The sequence below is a fragment of the Chrysochloris asiatica genome, unplaced genomic scaffold (genome assembly GCF_000296735.1).
Source record: "Chrysochloris asiatica unplaced genomic scaffold, ChrAsi1.0 scaffold00033, whole genome shotgun sequence".
NCBI classification, from domain to species: Eukaryota; Metazoa; Chordata; class Mammalia; order Afrosoricida; family Chrysochloridae; genus Chrysochloris; species Chrysochloris asiatica.
Window position 1 is genome coordinate 3,460,210 of NW_006408551.1, and position 21,240 is coordinate 3,481,449.

Below are 21,240 nucleotides of genomic sequence, written 5' to 3' on the forward strand. Positions count from 1 at the left end.
CACTTCTTTGCTCCAGGGACACACTTAATGAATCAGCCCAGTGGCCACCTGCGACCCACCAGCGCTCCATCCCTGCTGGCCTTCTCTTCCCCTCCCTCACACCCCAGCCTCTCCAAACCTTGACTGAGCTCAGTCGGGTCAAGGAGCCCAGAGGTAATTTCCCTCCGTGACCATTCTTATTTTATGCTTTAGCTGGCTCCGAAGAGCCTTGTGGAGTCCTGGTGTGGTGCTGCAGATTAATGCGCTGGTCCAAACCTTTCAGAAATCACATGTTTTATTAGTGCCCACTTTATATCAGGGCAAAGAAGCTGGGAGCAGGGATAGGGGGACCCTAAGTTTGGAGGAGAAGACTAGGAAGATGTGGGAGAAGAAAGAACTTCTTCAAAGGTTCTTCAATCAACAATCCCAGCCCCACCATGAGACTCTCCCAAACAGGTGGGTGGAGGGACAGTGGGTTCAGGTCCAGGAGGAAGTTGCGGTCTCAGCGTTAGGCCCCGCCTCACTGCACAGTCACCTCCAGGTTATGACTCCCCTTCTTCTTGCAGCTTATCTTGCCATTCCCACCACCTGCAGGGCCCTGGGTGACTTTAACAGCCACACTGCTCTGCTTGAACCTCACTGAGAACCTGGAGAGGGGAACAGACAGAAAGACAAAGCTGATCCCCACTCCCTCTAAACACCTGACTCCACTCCACCCCCCAATTTGTGAAGGCTTCTCCTCCCCTGCCTGAGACAAGTCCATGCCCTGTGAGCTTCATCAGAGAACTTAGTGTGGGGATTAAGAAACACCTCCCAGCCCTACCCTGACCTGGTAAGGCCCACTTTCTGCCTACATCCATTTCTGCCGGTCACAGTGACCAACAGTTTGGTCAGCTCCCTTGCCCCCAGCTCACAGCCTTACTTCTCAGTCATGGTGACTGGCAGCTGCTTCTGCAGGGTAGCCAGCACAGTCTGGTACATCTTGGTCAGCAGTTCAATCACATGGTCACTGATCAGCAGGAAGTCTCCCTTAGAACCCACTGATGATAGCTTAGGAAGAAAAAAATACCAGTGAAGGGATTCACTTTCATCAAAGGGAAGAAACATCAGAGGATGAAGGAACAGACCCAGAGTGTGGGGTCTGGTCACTGTCACCTCTAATCCCAGGGAGCCAGCAGCACCTTCTCTAGTCCCAGGCCCTGCCCCAGCCTGGCCCTGGTACCTCACTCATATGCAAGCTAAACAGTCCATCCCTGAGGCTGGTGACTGATACCCCAGCCACATTGTCCAGCCCAATGACAGTCTTGGTCTGGGACTTCTTGGTGTCTGTGAGAATCACATGTCTCCTGGTCAGGAGAAGAATCCGAGAGGAGGTCTAGGACAGAACAGGAAAGGGTGAGGAAAAGCAACACTGAACTACTAACCACAAGGTCAACGGTTCAAACTCACCAACTGCTCCTGGGAAACCCTATGAGTTCATTATGAGTTGGAACTGACTTAACAATAACTCCACTCAGTGTCAGAGGCTTAATTAAGCAAAGGAGAACCCAAGACACACCCCCAGCCCTCTCAATCTTGCCCCTAGGGGCCAGCCCTACAGCTGGGGGTCAGGCTTTGGGAGGAGTTCAGGAGTCAGGCCTTTACCTTGCCATTGCCACGGTTGACTTTTCTCACAGACTCTGCCATCAGAATAGGTCCTTCTTCCCCACCCTTCAGCTTCTGTAGTTTGGGGTTCCCTTGTAGCCCAATGTAGTCACCGCGGAATGGAACGGGGACACTAAGGACATACAGCAGGGCATACAGTGAGGACAAGATCCTTATCACTGATCCCCAAGGCCCTGTGATTTCCCTCAGAGTTCCTCTCTTAGTCCTCCCACACCCGACCCGCCCTCTATCCCATCCTCTAGCTCAGCGCTTCTCAGAGTCTGGCCCCAGATCAACAGAATCAGCATCACCTGTGAACTTATCAGAAAAGCCAATTCTTTTAACCTGAACACGGTGTACCTATTTTTAAATTAGCAAAGACAGTTCACCAGGAATACTGGGCTCCTTTACTTGTCAATGGTGGTGGTGTTGGCATGCCATGGGGTCAGTTCTGACTCACAGTGACCCTGCACAGGGTTTCTGAGGTTGTAAATCTTTACAGGAGCAGAAAGCTTCATCTTTCTCCCGTGGAACCGATGGCAACTTCAAACCACTGACCTTGAGGTTAGCAGCCCAACAGGTAACCTACGTTATCAATAGTAACTCTAAAGCCTTGGGGAACAGCTTAGCATGCAGTGAGTCTAAGTTAAGGTTGGTCAACCCAGTATGAGAAGCAAAAGTAAGAATGGTGACAGAATAGGAGCAATGTCTTTGAACTGCCCATGTACCAAATGATGAAAGGGTATGTGTTTCTACTGTGGATATTTTCACCAAAATTAAAAGAAAAGGAAAAGCAAAAACCCAAAAACCTTCTTAGGTCTCACCTCACCCTGCTAAATCAGAAACTCTGAAGGGTGGGGAGGTACAGCTGCTAACAAGTCCTCCAGGTGATTCTGATGGCCACCCAAGTGTGAAAAGCACTGTTTATGTAGATGGGGCAGGAGGGCCCCACTTAGGAAATCTTCTCTTTGTACTTGAAGAAGGTGCTGCACAGGGTCTGGAGGCCCTCACCTCTGGGGGTAGGATGCCTTCTTGTCTTTGAACAGCTCACTGGCACAGAGCTTCTCCTTCAGGGCCTCTACCTGCACTGGGGACAGCTTATCCAGGAATTTCTTGCACTGGTGAAGAGGGGAAGGCAGGAGCTAAGGTCTCAGGTGGAGAAGGGTGGGGTGGGGTGGGGGAGGTCTGCGGGGAGGACACTCAGGAAAGGAGTAGGAGCTGAGAGACATGGAAGGTGAGGGACAGGGACCAGAGGATACTAGGGCAGACATGGCAGAAGAAAAATACAATAGGGATCAGGGCAGGTGCTAGTCACCCGAGGAGAGGAGGGGGAGGGGTTAGAGGCACACTGAGGAGAAGGGTAGGGGTAGAGGGGCTGTTGGGGGAGGTGAGTAGAGTCAGTCAACTAGAAAAGGACCACAAGGGCCACACCAGCAGCACACAGCGCAAGGCCTAAGTCTTTCCTGAATAAAAGAACAAATGATACTACCTAACAAATGAAAGACTATATCAAGCGCCTGCATAGGAAGACTTAGCAGTGTGAAAACGTAAATACAATAGAAAGTGACCTATAGGAAAAGGAAGCAAGAAAACATTTGCAACCAAACATTACTCTGAGGCAGGCACACAGAGACAAGAAATCTAATCCCCACATTCCTTCTCACAGTATTTGATTTTTAATCCCAATATTATGCTAATAATTTTGGCTTCTAGAAAGTAAATTTTCATGTGAGTTTGCAGGAAATAGCACAACAACTTTAAAATATAACTTTAGGTAGTGGTACAATAGAGACTTTCTCATGTGGAAGAACAAAAAGAACAAATGAAAGGAAAATTGCCTCAGCATCAGGAGATGCTGCCCTGGGCCTCCTCACCTTCCACTGATAGAAGAGCTGCCGCAGCTCCTGATTAGCTACATTGAAAACTTTGTAAGGAGCAGTTGGCCACTTGTTGTCCAGGACTTTGGTGGACGGCAGATTATTCTTCAGCCCCAGTAGGAATTTCTGTGCCTGGATAGGAGCAGGGGACATGGGGGGCAGTGATGAGAAGAGATACTTCTGATGGGTGAGTTCACATCCAGATCCAGTTAAAAGAAGGAAAGCCACCCATAGTGGGAAGCAACAGAGGCACTGAGTAGATAGAAGTCATCTTCCTACATCTCTTTCAGCATGAAGTGGAGGCTTGGGCCTGAGAAGTAACAGCATGAATGGGAGACTGGAGGGAGGGAAGGATTGGTTCCAACCAGAAACCTACTACCCAGGGCACTGAGGTGGGAAGAACCAATATAAAAACTGGCCTAAGTGTTTTGCTCTTGTGACTTCCCTTTATTGTCGGTTCACCTACAACCGTCAGCCACTGCCTGCATTGGTTATTAGACAGGTACCAAATCTTCTCTCTGATCCTTCAAGCCCAAACACCTCAACCTGGCATTCAGATTCTTCCACTTAGAGTCCAACTCCATGCCACAAGATCCCCTGCATTCTCCTGGAACCCCACCAGACATGCCATACCCTATACCCAGCCCATGCTTTATTACTGTGCCTTCTTTGCTCATATTGGACCTCTCAGATCAACTCTGCCAACTCACATTCTGCCCATGCTTTGAGATTCAGCTCAAAGCCTTCTCTGATTCCCTTGACCAGGAACAGAACTCCAGAGCACTTATCTATACCTTTGTCTTTGTACAACAGCTATCTGTTTACCCTCTTCTTGACAGTGAGTCCTTGGAATGCAGCATCTCAGGGCTTCAGCAAGGTTTTTCATTGTTTTCTTTTTAACATTCAACATGCACTGATTATCTACTTTGTTCCTGGCACACAACAGTGAAGGGAGCAAAGCCTTTATTCTCATTGAGCCTTTATTACACTCTACTGGGGAGTGAGGTGGGAAACAGACCACAAGCAAATAAATGTATGATATAGTGCTCAATAATGCTGTCTGCTCTGATGATAAAAAGGCAGGGCCTGAGGCAGGAATGAGTGGTATCAGGTTCCAAATACAAAATGCAAGCAAGTGGGGCTGCAGTAAACTGAGCAAGAGAGACAATTAGAGAGTAAATCAGGGGCAGACCACCACTAACAGCTCCATAGACTATAGTAAGGATCTAGGCTCTTATTTGGAGGGAAATGGAACACCATTAGAGAGTTTTGAGCAGAACAGTTACATAACCTGACTTAAGTCTCCTTTTAATTTAATTTATTTAACACATTTCCAAGCTTGTAGAACAGTTGAAAAACCAGCACAATGAACATTTGCTAAATTCACCAACTATTACTATCTTGCACTATTTGCTCTCACTTGTTCTCTGTGTGGGTGTTATGCGTGCACGCACGTGTACACATAAACAGATAAAATGCACACACATATATGCATTTAAATCCACACATAACACCCTAAAGTAGATTACAGATATCATGACATGTGCCCCTAAAACCTCATCATGCATTGCCCAAGAACCAGAACATTCTCCAACATAATCATAATTCCATTGCCACACCTAAGAAAACCAGCATTAACTAGATACCCTCATCCAACAGCAATCAGTGCACCCTCAAATTTCTCCCCGTGCCCATTATAACTTATATACATGTCCTTATAGCCTTGTCTTTATTTTTAATGCTCCACCAAGATTCAATCAAGCTTCCCCGTTGTAGCTAGTTAGTCTCCTCAAGTCTATTCCAGAGAGCACCTAACTTTATGGGATAGAATGTTGTCCGGAAAATGACTTCATCTTGGGAACTCCCAAGGTCTTAGGATGAGGAAAACCTTTTCCTAAGACATAGGTTAAGAAAATTAAAATAGAAAAGGGCAGAGCACAGTCTAACCCTCAGGAGTCATCCAACTCTTTGGAGTTCCACTACAGACCCACAGGATCTGGCCTGGGGAGGCCTCCAATCCACCTTGAAGTTTTCAATCCTTGGTCTCATTTAATTTAATTCAACATTCTTGAACATTTCCCACAATCCCTTTGCTCTAATCAGTGTGGAGTCTCTGAAGGTTTGCTGCTCATCTCTATACAGCCCTCTTGCCCCTAGCTTCTGCCAGTATTAGTTGGGGGCAGTATTTCCAGTTCCAGATGCTATGGCAACCCCAAGTGGGTCATAGGGCTTTCAATGGTTGATTTTTTGGAAGTAGATTGCAGCCAGGTCTCTCTCCCATTACGCAACGGTTAAAAATTCTGGAGTCAGAACATTGTATCCTAGCTCTACCATTTACCAGCTTGTGAGTGGCCCTGGCAAGTTTGTAACTTCTTCGAGCCTTAGCTTTTTTTACTTATAAAATGGGGAAAAGGATAGGCCCTACCTCACAGAAGTGCTAATAACATTACAATATGAGTTAATGCATGCAAACAGCTTAGTGCATAGTAGTAAGTGCTCAGAAGATAATTGTTGTTGTTGTTAGGGGCTATGTAATCGATTCCAACTCATAGTGACCCTGCATAGGGTTTCTAAGGAGCGGCTGGTAGGTTTAAACTGCTGACCCTGTGGTTCGCAATCCAGTGCTTATCCTACAGTGCCACACCAGGACTCCCAGAAGACAGTAGGTATTATCATTATAGTCAGAAACACTGGAAGAATCCATGCCCAGGTACCCCTTCTGTTTTTTGGAGGTATGATTTATTAAAATACAAAGGGGCTTCAAAAAGTTCACAAGAAAAGGTTATTAAAAAATAATGGACCTTCCCTAAAAGCCGAGACTGTAAATTCCAAAGAGGCAAGTTCCCCCCACATACACCCCCCCCGAAAAAAAAAAAAAAAAAAAGCTAAAGAGGATAGAGAGAAACACTGTTAACTGATGATATATGGAGGGGATAATAATCAATGTAATGAAACAAGCTATATGAATGGTTGAATGTGAAGCTGATGATGTGCCCTGTAAACTTTCACTCAATCCAAAATAAAAACATTTAATAAAAATAAATAAATAAATAAAAAGTTCCTGTGCAGCAGATTTGCCCAATGCAAAAACAAACAAACAAAATAATGGAATTTTCCCACTAACTTTTTCAAACCCCTACATATTGGCCTAAACCCAGTGGCTTCTGGGTTGACATTCAGCAGCTGTCTGATAGGTGAAAGAAAGGGTAAAAGGGGCTCAGTCAGGAGATAAGAGCAAAATCAGATGACAAGTCTCAGGTATATAGGGAAAGAACACATACTCCATGAAGCAGACATACTGAAGCCAGGATGAGAGAGGTCATAAAAGGCCGGGAAGAAGAAACTCCCCTAGGAAGGGAGGAAGAGAATGCAGGAAAGGCTCTTAATATTGGACTAGTCAGCCCTACATATTTCCTTGCTCTGCTTATCAATAAAGCTTCTCCTTTCTAACAGTTTTGTTAAAACATTTAGCACCATTCGCTTTTGAGGCCTATTTGCCCATGGATCAGAACCTAGGTGTGTTGGAATCTCTTCTAGCCCAGAAGTTGCCTAGAATGTCCACGTAACCCAAATGCTTTCTGATTCTGCCCCTGGGCCCCAAGCACTGGGGCTGCTCCTGGAAGACTGCTACCTCAAACCCCACATCTTCCTCTTTCAAACCTGTCCCTCTCTCCTCCACCCCAGCTCCCACCCTCAGGCCCCACCACTTACCAAGCTCTTGTAGATGAAATTGGCCAACATGAGGGCTGCCCCTGACCGGAAGTATTTTCTATAATTCTTGCGTGCCTACAGGACAGAAGAGCCAATGTGAAAACTACCCCTGGAGAGAATACAGTCAGACACCCCAGTAGTGAAAAGAACACAGAAAGCAGAAGGTGGATCAGTCTACCAGACATACATACAAATCCCCCAACATACAGTCACACTGCCAGACACACAGACGTGCCATCACACAGGGCTATGCCCTGGATGCTCCCCAGAAACTGGCACAATCCAGGAGGAGTCTGCAGGAAAGGGACCCCATGGGGAGGCCCCACCCTTCCTCATTACCTTCCACCCTCTCACAAAGGCCTGGATCAACAGTGCTGATGCTCTCATCTTCCCATAGCGCTGCTTTTGCTGCAGAAAAATTGGGCCTTTGAGAACATCCTCTAGGAGACCTGCCACCCAAACCACCTCTCCTACTGCTTTCTCTCCCTACTAGGGGCAGGAGAGCCGTCTTTGGGGCCAGCTGATACCATGTTTCCCCGAAACCAGGCAGAGATGAGGATCTGACTCTTGCGCATTTGCTGGTAGTGGGTACGGCAGCGCCAGCCTCGGTATGTCTTCTGAATGAGCGTGGCTAACTGCTGGATTCTGAGGCGTCGTTGTTCTTCCAAGTGGAAAAGCTGAGGAGAGATGAGATAGGGCAGAGAGGCTGGAGAGGAGCACTCTTCACCACACCCACAGTACCTGAGGCTTCCAGTTCTTTGTTGAATCATTCAGTCACCCTGTTAAGTCACTCATTCATTTGTTCATCCATGCATTCATTTCACAAGCACTGTGCTAGGTGTTGGGAAATCAGGCATGATTTCCTGCCCTCAAGGACTTCCACTTCAGGTAGAGGGATTCAGGGATCGAGCAAGCACCAAGCTCAGGCAGGGGTGGGAAGCCAAGGCTTCAGGACCAGGAGATAAAGTCCCTGCAGTGAAGAGATTTCTCATCCACCATCCATTCAGGGTTATAAAGCTCCCCTCCACCCCCAGCCTCTCATTCCTCCACCTTCCCACCATTCCACTCCACCAAACACAAGTGCACTCTCCAACTCACAGTCTTGGGGCTCCTAATGAAGATTTTTGTCTTTCCAAAGGCCAGCTCCTCTGAGGCCACATTCAGCTCCTCCAAGATCTTCTTAACCCCTTCCCTACAGAGAGCATATGGGAGAAAGCTTCAGAGGGACCTCGCAGGAGATGGTCCTTCTCCACCTTCTCCTGAACCCTGTTTATCTTGAGGAATAGGGCTCAGGACTCAGACAAACCTCAGAGCCTCCAGAAAGTGATGATTTAAGTGATTTCCCCAAGAATCCATTCTGCAAGTTTTAGTAGATATGCACAGCATCATCCCTCCCTGGTCTCTAACCGGGAGATGTTCCCTTCATTGCTTTTCCTGCTCCCCAGCCTCCCCACTGTGTCTTACCGGTCTTCCCCGTTCCAGCTAGGCCAGGTGCTCCGGGTCAGCATCCGGTACCTTTCCAGGAAGGGCCAATAAACCTGGCGGTGGGCATAGCCTGCCCGTCGTACCCGTACATTCTCTAGCAGCCCCAGGTACCGTGCCTGGGTGGCCACCAGCTCTGAGGAGAACTGACCACGCTGCTGATGCTCATTGGGCTTAATGCACCTAGAGGGGAGGTAGAGCAAGGCATGGGCCTCAGGAGCTGATACTTTTGCCAGGGTAACAAACCCCAAGTATACATACACATTCCTCTTAGTGGACAAATTTCAGAGGAAGGAGATGTGCTGATCTTCTGTTTTATTCACTACTGATGCTACCAAAGTCTGATGTTTTCCCCCACAGGAGTCTCAGCTCATCTGGCTGTTTTCCATGAGCAACAGACTTCTGATCTCCTTATTGCACGCACACACACATGCAATAACCCATGGGCATGTTCTAAAGTGCATGAACTCTTTATGTGCCATCATGTGTGTAACACATCCACCTGGGTGCCCAGTACGTCACCTGATATAGTTGGGGTTTTTGGAATACAGGTTCTTCATGAGTATGGCCACAGAATTCTTGAATTGGGCCCCAGCAGTTGGGGGACGTTTCAGAGATGACTGCTTGGGATCACCCTCAGGGAATAAGGACTTAAGGAGGGGATGCTTGGCTTTCCACATGGCCTGGGACAAGTCCCGGAAGAGTAAGTCGTTATTTTTGTCAATGAAGCTGCTCACATTGTATGTCACCTGCAGAGAGATAGCTATTGGCTTGAAGGCAATAGCTTTCCATGGCCCTGTCCCAGCACTTGGCCCTCCCCAATGCCATGGTAAAGTATTCCCAATTTCACCTCCCCCAACCCCTCCACCATTGCCTTCAGTCTTTGTCCCCCAGGCTGCCTCATCACCTTGCCCGCATAGTGGCAGATTCGGAAGCAGCTGAGGCCCATGGTGTGGTCGTACTGGCGCTGGGCATTCTGGGTGACTTTACTCTCATAGTGACCATGCTTGGAGAAGAGCTGATTCAGCTTCGCTAGGAAGGTAGAGTCACTAACCACCCCAGGCCGTAGGCACTCCTCATCCAGCATGGCCAGGATGCCTCGCTGATTCTGAACCAGGGGAACAAGATCAGCCCAACCCTAGACCTGGTCCCCAAGATGTCCATGCTCTCACCGCTGCCCCCTTCTGATTCTTTGCCCTCTTTACCAAATGCCAGGGCAGGGCAGGGCAGGATGTTCAGGTTGTGCGGAAGGAGTGGGCTCAGAGGTAAAAGAAGGATAACTCACATGTTCAATGAGGTTGCAGATGATGCCATTATCAAAGTAGTCCACCTTTGTCCATGGTATACCCTGACAAGGGAGATACAACAACATGCAGGCCATAGATCCAAAAGTCCCCAAGGCCTCACTAGCACCAGCTGCCCCTTTCAACCACCCAACAAGGGACCATCAGAAAGCTCCATAGTTGGTTTTTGGTTTTTGGGTTGTTGGTTTTTAACTGCCTTCCCTGTCATCCAAATTTAACTTGTGTCTACCCTTAGCCAGTGAATAATTATCCCATCCCTCCCACCTCTGATAACCATCACAGAATGTTTCTTTTAACATGAAAACCTTTTCTTAACATTTTACAATAGTAGCCTCATATAATATTTGTCCTTTTGTGACTATTTTCAGTCAGCATGCCTTTCAGGTTCATCCATGTTATGGTTATGAGGCATTTCATAGATTCATGGTTATTCTTCAAGGCTGCACAGTATTCCATTGTGTGAATGTAGCAAAGTTTGTTTAACCATTCTTCTGTTGAAGCTTCATAGTTTTGAGAGATATTTTGGTTTAGTTTCTGTTTACATTCACATCTCTCCAAGACTGGTTGAGAATTTGTAGGATGGGAGGACCCAGAGCAGCTGAGAGGGAGAGTGAGACAATGCAGGGAGCTCTGTAGGTGGGGTAGGGTGGAAAGGGGAGTATGATGTGCTGGGTGAGGGCTGGGATAGGGATTATCCCACTGGGAGAGTGGGAAAGTATCCATATGTATGGGGAAAAGCAAACAGTCATACTACTTTGGCAATGAATTATAAAACCTGAGTCCATGAGCAAGAACTCATCATTAAACAACAAAGCTACTTTGATACATTTTCAGTGATTCTCGGCCTTGAGTGTATAGTATCATCACCATGGAGGACTTGTTAAAACACAGATTGCTTGGCCCTGTCTCCAGAGTTTCAGCAGGTCAGAGTAGGGCCTAGGGACTTGCATTTCTAATACATTCCCAGGTGATGCTGATGCTGATCTACATAATACCTCTGAAATTGTATAATAATAAATTTAAAGAAAAAAAACAGGAGTGGTACAGAACCAGAAGCCCCAAAGACAATTGTTCCTTACTCTATGGACTTGTGGGCTTTAGTTCTGCAGGCAGGATGGCTCCTGACCCCACACCAGTCCCAAAGGTCAGACTCCTAGGCTAAGTATGTCTGGGGAGCACAAGCCTTCTCTCTCCCAGGATGAAAGTAAGTCAAGTGGCCCTACCACTTCATCCCAAAACTAACTTCCCTAACTGACTAAATGAATTATAATATACTTATAATCCTTTGGCGCTATATTAAACACACGCACACACATCTTTATACACTGATCTGGAAAGATAAAAGTATGGTCCAGGATAGAGTGTATTTACTGCCATTTGTATAAAATTTATAGAAAATAGATACATTTACAGATTTGCCAGTATATACACAAAATAATTCTGGAAGGAGGGACTTTGACTGTCTTCTGCCTTAGCTGGGAAGGTTGGAGCAAGGGTGGGAGGGAGATGCCTCACTTTATATATACCCTTTTAAGCTTTTTGAATTTTGAAGCATGGGCATGCATTATCTACCACACAACTGTATCAAAATGTATATTACCTCAAATTTTTTCCCCTTGATTTCAGCATTATTGAAATCACATAGTATCAACAACAAATTCAAAGCAGAAAGTAATTCAATCATGAAAGTGTTAAAACAAGCAAAACCACTAAAAACACTTTTCTACAAATTACAACCACATTGGCCAAAATTCTGGTGTAAGAAGTTCTTCAGAGCACACGGGGAACACTCATGCAAGGGGTCTGATGAGTGATACTCTGCCATTCACACTTTGGGGTGGATTTTCTCACTCAGAGATTTTTGCAACACCCAACCTTTCTAACCGGGGTTGTCACTGAATTCAGAAGGCAGTGTGGAAATGTTGAGCCATGGGGTAATTCTGGTGAGGAAATCGGGGGTCAGGGTGTTGCAAGAGGGAAGGGTCAGAGCTGTCAGGACCCCAGAGGAGAAGAAGAATTCTGAGATATTAGAGAAGGGCAAAGGAAGGGATGTGGTGGGGTGCCAAGCCCAGAAGAAATGTCCCTTCTAAACTGGCTTCACACTGCCATCAGCCAAGCACAGCTGTCACACCCCCTTGTCAGGACTTTCCACACGCATACACGCACCCGTCCATCAATCTGGCCCCTTCTGGAGCAGGAGGCTGGGGTGTCGGGAGGAGACAGCAGAGAATTAGGGCTACTTGGCAATGCTGCAGTGTTCAGCTATGCAAGGGGAACTTCTTGTCCTTTGGGTTCCCATTTGGAATTTCCCAGGGGAAATTGTGATCAAGGAGAAAGATCTGGTATATATCTTAGCAGCCAGTTCAGAAGGAGGAAACAGGGAGAAGATTCTGTTTACCTCTCTCTTATATTCCTCCTGCTCCTCTTTCAGGGTGATTTCTATGAACACCTGTTGTAGCTTTTCATTGCAGTAGTTGATCACAAATTGCTCAAAGCTGTTATCCTGAGGGCGAATAGACAAGTTAAAGAGAGCAGCGCATCCCCAAAACCTTCCTCCCCTCTCTCCCATCCCCCCTTTGAACCAGACCACCTCTGTTACTGTGTGCTGAGTCGATTCTGACTCATGGAAACCCTATATGAAAGAGTAGAACTGCCTCATAAAGTTTTCTGGGCAATAATCTTTACTGGAGCAGGTTGCCAAGTCTTTTCTCCAGTGGAGCCACAGTACATTCCAACCACAAACCTATTAACACTTGACCATTGTGCCACCAAGGCTCCTTTGTCCAACTCTAACACTAGGGAACGAACAACAATGCTGAGGTTGGGTGAAGCTTCCTTACCTGTAATATTTCAAAGCCATAGATATCCAGGACCCCCATTACCTTCTTCTTCTCCCCGGTGCCCACCTGAAAAAGAGAGAAAGAGCAGTTTCAGGATAGGCCCTTCTGGGGTAGATGTGACTGGAGCAGGAGGCAAACAGAATCAGGCTGACCTTGACCAAGTTAAAAAGGAACAGTGGTGATTTGATTCTCCTTCCTCCTCCATACACTCCAGGACAAACAAGAGGGGAGGAAAGGAGAAAAAGAAGGTGCAAATAGATTTCTGAATTGTGCTCCCTCGGTAGGAGGCAGGAGAGTCCCCGAGTGGCACAGTATAACACTTAGCTGCTAGTCACAAAGTTGGTGATTCAAATTCACCCAGAGGTACCTTGAAAAAACAGATCTGACCATCTACTTTCAAAACAATCTGCCACTGAAAACCCTAGGGTGCGGGGTTTTACTTTGACACACATGAGATTACCATGAATCAGAATCAACTCAACAGCAACTAGTTTGGTTTTTTTGTTTGGTATGAGCTAGAGAGACACTAAAATCCTCTCAAGATATTACCCATCCTTATATTTGTAGAGCATTTAGAAACAAATTCGTATCAGTATTTCATTAATCCTTACCATACCCTATGAATTATGATTATTTTACAGATGAAGAAAATCAAACCTCAGAAGAACCAAACATTTACCCAAGTCTGTACTCAAATCCCACCAATCATGCTGCCTTTTATCTATACATTCTAATTAGATGGTACAGCTTTGTTGAAATATAATTCACATATCATAAAATTCACCCCATTAAAGTATACAACTCAGAGATTTTTAGTATATTTGCAACCATCGCCACATTTTTATAAGAAAATTCATACTCATTAGTCATCACTCCCCATTCTGTATCCCCCAGACCCCTGACAGCCATTAATCTAGTTCCTCTCTTAATGGATTTGCCTATTCTAGAGATCTCATACAAACAACATATGTGGCCTTTTATATCTGGCTTCTTTCATTTATCATAGTAGTTTCAAAGTTCATTCATGATCTAGCATATAACAGTTCTCCAATCCTTTTTGTGGCTAAATATTCCATCATATGGATATATATTTTTTGTTTATTCATCTGTTGATGGATATTTGAGTTGTTTCCACCTTTGGGTTATTATCAAAAATGCCACTGTGAGCATTTATGTACAAGTTTTTATGTGGTCAGTGTTTTCTGTTCTCTTGGGTATGTATAATTAGGAGTGAAATTGTTGGAGCATATGGTAACTATACATATAAGTTTATCTGGTCTTCACTAAACCCTATGAAGTAGATGTGTGTACCATCTTCCAAATCAGGAAACTGGAGCTCAGAATCTTTGTGAAATTGGAAGGCCATACAGTTAATCAGTAGGGATTCAGAATGTCTAATTCAGAGTCAGTGATGGCTCCATAGCACTATACTATTGGAAGGAACTGTATCCAACCCCTCACCTTCTTACCATTCATCTCAGAACTCAAGGTATAGGGCAAGAACCAGGGCAAAAAAGGTGAGGTAAGTGGGGCCAATGCTGAGATAGCAGAGCTCTTTTACCTTGATACTCTCATTGATTCGGTACACTATCCAATTGAAGAGGCGGTTGTAGATGTTCTTGGCCAGAGCATCCCGAGCATACTGAGCCTGCAGGAGGAGCAGGGTCAAACTGGTCAGCATGGGCAGCCACAGAAGGGGCTCAAAAGCAGCTCCCTCTCACAGGTCCTCTTACCTGAATGATATTCAATGCAGTGACCACTTTTTCTTTGGCCGTTTCCATGGTCCTTGAGCACAAAGCTCTCTCTAGTTCCTTTGAATTTAAGCTCATCATCTCCCCAATCTCCTGAATACCTGGAGTAAGGAGAAAATGGAATATGGCCTGAGAGGCTTTCCCCATCCCACTTCAACCTGGGGAAGGAAGTGGGGCTCATAAGTACAATTGCCTGGAAGATTGGTGTCCCAGACAAGTATGGCCTTGGAGGAATCTTGCAGGGTGGAGGGTTGGGGAGGTGGAGGTAGTAAAAAGGGAGATCTGGGCACTTTGCTGACATTGTTGTTGTTGTTAAGTGCCATCCAGTCGGTTCCAACCCATAGCAACCCTGTTTCAGAGTTTCTGAGGAGCAGCTGGTGAGCTTGAACCATTGACCTTGCAATTCAATCCGACCTTGTAATACAGCACATTAACCCACAGCGCCACACCAGGACTACTTTAACAGGAGAGTCTCCTGAAATAAGCATGGCTATTCCCATTTGAGCTGCAAGGTTGGCAGTTCAAACCCACCAGTCACTCCTTGGAAACCCTATACTTGGTCACTAAGAGTGGAACCAACTCAACAGCACTTAACAACAATTCCCATTTTGTAGAAGAATCACCTGAGACTCAAAGAGGTTCCAGAACCTAGGTCTATCGTACTTCAAATTTTCTTTCCAATATGCCTCACTGGGAGTTCTCAATGAGTCTGTTTTGGGGAGAACTCAGGAGTGGGCTGAGATTGAATCAAGGTTAAGTACAGTAAGCTGGAGATGCTGGAAGTGTGAGAGTGGCAGCAGTACCCTCATACTGGGCCTGGGCGGTGGGGGGGTGGGGCAGGAAGAGAGTGTCCCTCAGAGTGGTGCTAACCTCGCCCATCACGGATGCCACTTGCTTGTGTCCCATTGGCCTGGAACTCATCAGCGAGCTCCACATTCCCCAACTTCAGCACCATGGCTGTCACCTCTAGCACCTGCCGAATCTCCTCTTCTGAGAATCCAATCACAGTCATGGCATTCTTAGGAGGAAAGCAAAAGCAGAAGCTGGACTGGCGGTGTCAGCCCAATGCCTCCTTTCTCAAAACCTGGCTCAGGGAATGGCCCGAGGGCCCCAGCCTGGACACCCACCTGTACATCCCTGAAGTTAGAGACATCATCCATGCCATCCACTCTGGATATCTCTCGGTTCAGATAGGCATAGTGGCTTGTTTCCCGCTCAAGCTTCAGGGCTTCTGGGAAGGCCATTGTGAGGGGAAGAGGTTCGTGGTCAGGCTCTCTGGAGACTTCGTCTTGAAACCACATATCCCTTGCCCTACGCTGGTTCATTCATTTATTCAAAGGAGTTATTTTTGTTTTAGGTTCTTCCCTTTTGTATTTTGTTTTGGAATCATTCATTTCTATGTCACTAAGATTAACTTTTTAAGTGATATGTAGGGTTTGAGTGTTCATAGTTGTCTCTTTTGGTTTTAAACTGTTACAAAAGAAAGGCCTTAGTCTTTTCTTCTCCCCACCCTAAACAATACAATGGTTCTAAATAGTGAAAACAAACATGCAAATCCTGCATCCTACTCAGGAATCAGTGCTTCTGGAGGGCAAAATGGTGCCAGGCAGTGGAAGGAAGGAGAAAGAAGGGTAAGCACATTATCTCCTACCCACCCAATCCCTGGCCTGGGTTAGTTCATTCACTATTATTTCACTAAGCACCAATAAAATGGCAGGTATTGTATTCCCCTGCTCTGACACCTGTTCTAGAAGATTCTCTCTCCCAATGCTGGGCTGAACCAAAGGACTACTTTGTCCCCCTATGGTGAATCTTTAGTCCAGCACATATCACATGAGTTGAGTTTTGTGTCCCATAATTGAGAGCTTGAATGCTGGGAATTCTGTTTCTCTTCTCCATATTTTAAGCACCTGGCACCTGGCATCCAGAAACTTTTATTTTTAAATGAGTCAAGGAAATAGTCAAAGATGGAAAGGATTGGGTTAATCGTGGAGCTTGAAGGATATCAATTATCTTGTGCAAATGATTTCAGATTGTAGCAGAGTTTTTCCAACTAGAGTTTAATGGGAACTTCTCTGTGACATAAATTTTGAAACAGGAGCCTAGTAGAGGATGGTTATCTGTGGGGGCGGATGAGTCAGAAAGGCCCTGAGAAGATGACGTCAGGAAGACCCAGCCCAGACTCAGCTGAGATCAATAGAGTCAGCCTAAATAAGATCCTAGCGCCTGTGATTCAGACAAATTGAACACAACTACAGCTATTAAGCCTGGAGGGAGCTAAGAGCTATGGGGGTTCTTGAACCAAAGAGAACTTTAGAAAGGGAAAAAGAGACAAATACATGTCCAGCATAGAATAGTCAGAAACCCAAGGGACAGATCCACAGGGGTCAGTCACCCAATGTGTTCACAGCTAGAGGGGGAATTGGGAGCCAAACTCTGATAGGGCCTGAAGTCTCATCAGGCCCTTCAGTGATACTCACACAGAGCCAGTCTGGCATAGTCCATGCAGATTCGATGAGCTCACCCATGAGACAAGGCAAGGTATTCCATGCCTCCTACTCCGATAACCAACTGCTCAGGTCTGTTGTCACTGACCACTCTGTACTGCACTGTGTCTGTTCATACATCTATCATCCCTAGAAGACTGTAAATTCCTGTCTTACTCATCTCCTGGGATGTCTGATCATAGTAAGCATTCAAGAGGTTCAGTAAAAGAATGAATGGGTAGAAGTTCCATGTTGTTGTTGTTATGTGCAGTGGAGTCGGTTCTGACTCATAGCGACCCTGTACAGGGTTTCCAAGGTTGTAAATCTTTACAGGAGCAGAAAGCCTCATCGTTCTCCCAGGGAACAGCTGGTAGTTTCGAACTGCTGACCCTGAGGTTCACAGCCTGATTTGTAACCACTACGCTACCAGAGCTCCTTAGAGTTATCTAAAAAGAAGTCAGTGGTTAGGGTCCTGGGTGAGGCAGACTAAATGCAGGACAACCTCAACTAGAGTTCACTGACAGTTCTTGAACATTGGTAACATCCTGTGTGTCCCACTAATTATTGATAAAGTTCCTTAAAACTGAAGATCTGAAAGGATGGTAGATGAAAATGGCTGTTCCATTTCTGAAGCCAGCTTGGAGGAAGACGAACTCGAAACTGACAGAGGAATAAGGTCAATGACAAGCAGGCTTATCCTTGGCAATAAAACCCCAGAAATAGGAGGCAACACAAAGGTCAGGGGATTTGCTCCCAACAATGCATGAGTACATTTCAGGGTGGGGAATGCAGGCAAGGCAAAGTCTGGAGGGAGGAACTCAAGGGGCCAAGTGGAGGTTGGGGGATGCTCTATCATGTGTCTAGGGCAGGCACTTACTTAGCAGTTGTGCATCTGCTCCAGCCAGCAACTGATAGAAGATGTGGAAGTTTCTTTCTCCTTTAAGTTGCTTCACCACTCGAGATTTCTCAAGCAGATCTGCCAGAGAGTTAGAAAATAGTGTCCTGAGAGCTTGGAAGAACCCAGTTTTCCCCTAATTCTGCCTTCATCCCTGATCTTCCTAGTAGTTGGGAACCCCTTAGTAGTCTAATCGTCCTCCTTTCTATAGCATTAGATTAGCAGAAAGAAACACCCCAGGACAGGTAGAAGAGACAGGTGGAGAATGGGCAGGAGGAGGGAGGCACGTACAGTTTGTGATGACGCCACCGAGGGGAGATCCCTTAAAGTCAAACTCGATATCCATGTATTTTCCCTTCAGAGAGAGAACACAGATTTTGTTTCCTCATCCTTTCCACCTTCGCCTTCAGGAAGGGTTTGTGCTGCATTGCACCCTTTCAAGTCCCCACACCCTCTCCTCCTGGGCCAGGGGAGATAGTCACTCACAAATCGAGAGGAGTTGTTGTTGCGTATAGTCTTAGCATTGCCAAAAGCTGCAGAGATGAGGAGAGGGGATGTGAGGTAGGGCTGAAGGGAGAGATAGGGCTCTAGACAAGGGAGCAGAGGAAGACCCCCCAGTCATCATGCCATCTCAGATTTTTCATGCTGAATGAGAACAGTGCTTATAAGGACACCAGGGGAAGAAGGTCCAGGCTTGAGCCTCTGGGAATATAGGGAGGACCCAGCAAAGACCAGGAATTCTCACCCTCCAGCACTGGGTTTGATTGAAGTAGTTGCTCCTTCACAGAATTCACCTGCTCCCCTTTCCCACAGACAGCTGCCACATAAGACATCACCAGCTTACTAGCCTCTGTTCAAAAGAATACTTCACATGGATCCCCTTCTGAGTTCACCATTCCCCCCATCACACCTTCCTTAATTTGTCCTCATTCCAGCACTGCACACCCCTCAGAGTCAGAAAGGCCAGAAAGGAATATTGGTGAAGGACATGGTAGGACTAAGCCTGGCTTAGAGAGACAAGGGGAACTTCCAGAGGGGCTCCAGGGGTCCCTCCAGTAGGGCGCCTCACCAGTCTTGCCAGATCCACTCTCGCCTGTAATGAGGATACACTGGTCTCGGTCCCGATCCCTCAGTGACTGGTATGCCACATTGGCCAGTGCATAGCTTGAGGGGTGGAGGTGGGCAATGATTGAGATGGGGTCAGTCCAGAAAACCATCTTTCACTCAATTCCCAACACCCAGACTCTCCCACCTTGACCAGACTGAGGCAAGAGAAGGTGCCTACAGAGGGCCAGGAATGGAAGGGGCAAGCACAAGGGAAAGTAAGGTGTCTCATAGTCAGGAAGCTAGGCCCTGCCAGTCTTCCCTCAGCTTCTCTACTCACATGTGTGGCTTCAGCTCATAGAAGGTATAGTCTCGGTATTTGGCAATGAACTCTGGGCCATAGATGGGCAATTGTTGGTAGGGATTCACTGAGATCACCACATTCCCAATGTAGGTCTACAGCCAGGGAAGAAGGTGAAGGGAATGAGCCAGGAGGGGGTCGAGGGGGCTGGGAGTTGGCAAGGAAGAACAGGTAGGTTCACACACTTGCACCCAGCAGTATCAATATGCACTCACGTAAATCTCTTTATTTTCATAGCGAAGCTGGAGGTTCTTGAGCAGAGACTCCTCTGCCAGGGGTTCCAGGAGGATGAGGTCCTCCACCCCTATGGTATCTTCCAGGAGGGGCATGTCCAGAGGGGCTAATGATCCTAGGAGTAAGGGGGGGTGGAAGTTTGTTGCTGTGTGCTCAGCTTTAGGTGCCAGTAACTGTTTGAGGGAAGGTGAGAACTTCCTCTACCCACCCCACCCTCATTTACCCCGATTCTAAAAGATGCCCCAGGACAAGCCCAAGCTAAATATGGGGTCCTGAAACTCTTGATGGGCAGCGAGAGAATCCCCTGCTCCCTGCATTAGGGTCTGGGGGATGATCCTTTCCGTGACCAGGATAAGGTGGTACCAAATTGGCAGCACCTAGAGGAGCTCTGGTAGAGTAGTGGTTACAAATCGGGCTGTGAACTGCAAGGTCAGCAGTTCAAAACTACCAGTGGTTCCACAGGAGAAAGACAAGGCATTCTGCTCCCGTAAACATGTAAAACCTCGGAAACCCTGTACAGGGTCACTATGAGTCGGAACCGACTCCACAGCACATAACAACAACAGAGGAGTACAGTTGTGTTTGAAGGAGAAAGGGTTGGGGAGAAAGGAGGAGGCTGAGCAAGCTTTGTGCTGCAATTTTCTACAGAAAGCTCTTCCTCCTGCTGAGGGCCCTGGGCAGGGTCCAGTTTGCCCCCTCTCAAGCCCCTACCTCTCCCAACTCCAATTTCAGCCACCCAGCCCACCTGTGCCTATTGAAAACGTTCTTCAAAGCTTTCTCTTTTCCTCTTATTGCTATAGTGAGATTCATTTTTGAAGTGGGGATTGAAGGAGGGGTGAGTTAGAAAACAGAGGCAGAAGTTGGTCCTGAAGACTGGAATACCTCCAAGAAGATGAAGGTGGGGTCTGCTTCCCCCACAAGCAAGTAGCTGTCAGGATCTCCAATGCGCTACCACATCTATCCTTATTTTTCTATCTCTAGCGTTTACACCATTCCTGTAACCTTCTGGTGTAGACTTTGCCCCAGGGACACACCCAGCTTTTGAGTAGCTGGCAGGACTGTGCAAAGAAAAGCAGTATTGGCCCTGCAGGAAGCACTATGGAGCTCTGCCCCTCGGCAGTAGGTACATGACAGGTGTTCCCTGAGGAGGAAGGCTAGCCCTCCTCAGTCTGTCCTGTATGACACAGTAGGTGTGGTGGCTGAGAGCAGGACAGAATTACTAGTGCAATGGTCAATGCCACTCCCAGAGTGCTGGCATCTCTGAGCGTGGGAGGGGGAGGAAGCAGGAATGGAAGGAGGGGCAAGGAGGGAGCACAGGTTTCCTTCTCCCTTCACTCTGCTTTCTCCAAGTCCCAGGAAAGAAGGACATTTGTCACTTCCTGCAGAGACACAACTGAGAAAGCCACAGTAATACTGGTGCTAATAGCAGTCCTAAGTGCAATCTTGCGGCACTTACCATGAGCCAGGCACTTTACTCATACTTTTCAGATTCAGCTGATGCTTGCAATACCCACATGAGGTAGGTGGTAGTATCTTCCTCCATTTCCCAGATGAAAAAAATTTTTAAGTCTTTTGAGTAATTTAGCAGGGAAGGATGAGAAGCAGAACGGGGGTTGAGAGAAGATATCTCCT

General features: G+C 46.7%; 1 protein-coding gene across 1 annotated transcript; it reads right to left on the bottom strand.

The window, feature by feature from the left end:
• Positions 1-499: 499 nt before the first annotated feature.
• On the bottom strand, positions 500-19,717 carry MYO1A (myosin IA). The gene is made up of 27 exons (XM_006859460.1): positions 19,590-19,717; positions 19,354-19,469; positions 19,039-19,133; positions 18,715-18,819; positions 18,456-18,502; positions 18,261-18,324; positions 17,952-18,050; positions 15,716-15,819; positions 15,459-15,606; positions 14,571-14,689; positions 14,399-14,485; positions 12,838-12,903; positions 12,396-12,500; positions 9,979-10,041; positions 9,601-9,801; positions 9,216-9,442; positions 8,676-8,876; positions 8,310-8,403; positions 7,739-7,888; positions 7,551-7,619; positions 7,212-7,286; positions 3,498-3,632; positions 2,635-2,741; positions 1,624-1,756; positions 1,202-1,354; positions 902-1,029; positions 500-626 (listed from the first exon to the last, which is right to left on the bottom strand). Exons 1-27 carry the CDS (start codon positions 19,701-19,703, stop codon positions 500-502), a joined length of 3,132 nt encoding a protein of 1,043 aa, XP_006859522.1. The 5' UTR covers positions 19,704-19,717.
• Between the last annotated feature and the right edge of the window lie 1,523 nt (positions 19,718-21,240).

Bases quoted from the DNA above. Each gene is read 5' to 3' on its own strand.
- MYO1A (XM_006859460.1), bottom strand. From the start codon at position 19,703: ATGCCCCTCCTGGAAGATACCATAGGGGTGGAGGACCTCATCCTCCTG. The intron at 14,690-15,458 runs GTTAGCACCACT...TCCTTACTCCAG, and splicing joins TGGCATCCGTGATGGGCGAG to GTATTCAGGAGATTGGGGAG. The intron at 627-901 runs GTAAGGCTGTGA...TCCCCTCTCCAG, and splicing joins CCAGTCACCATGACTGAGAA to GTTCTCAGTGAGGTTCAAGC.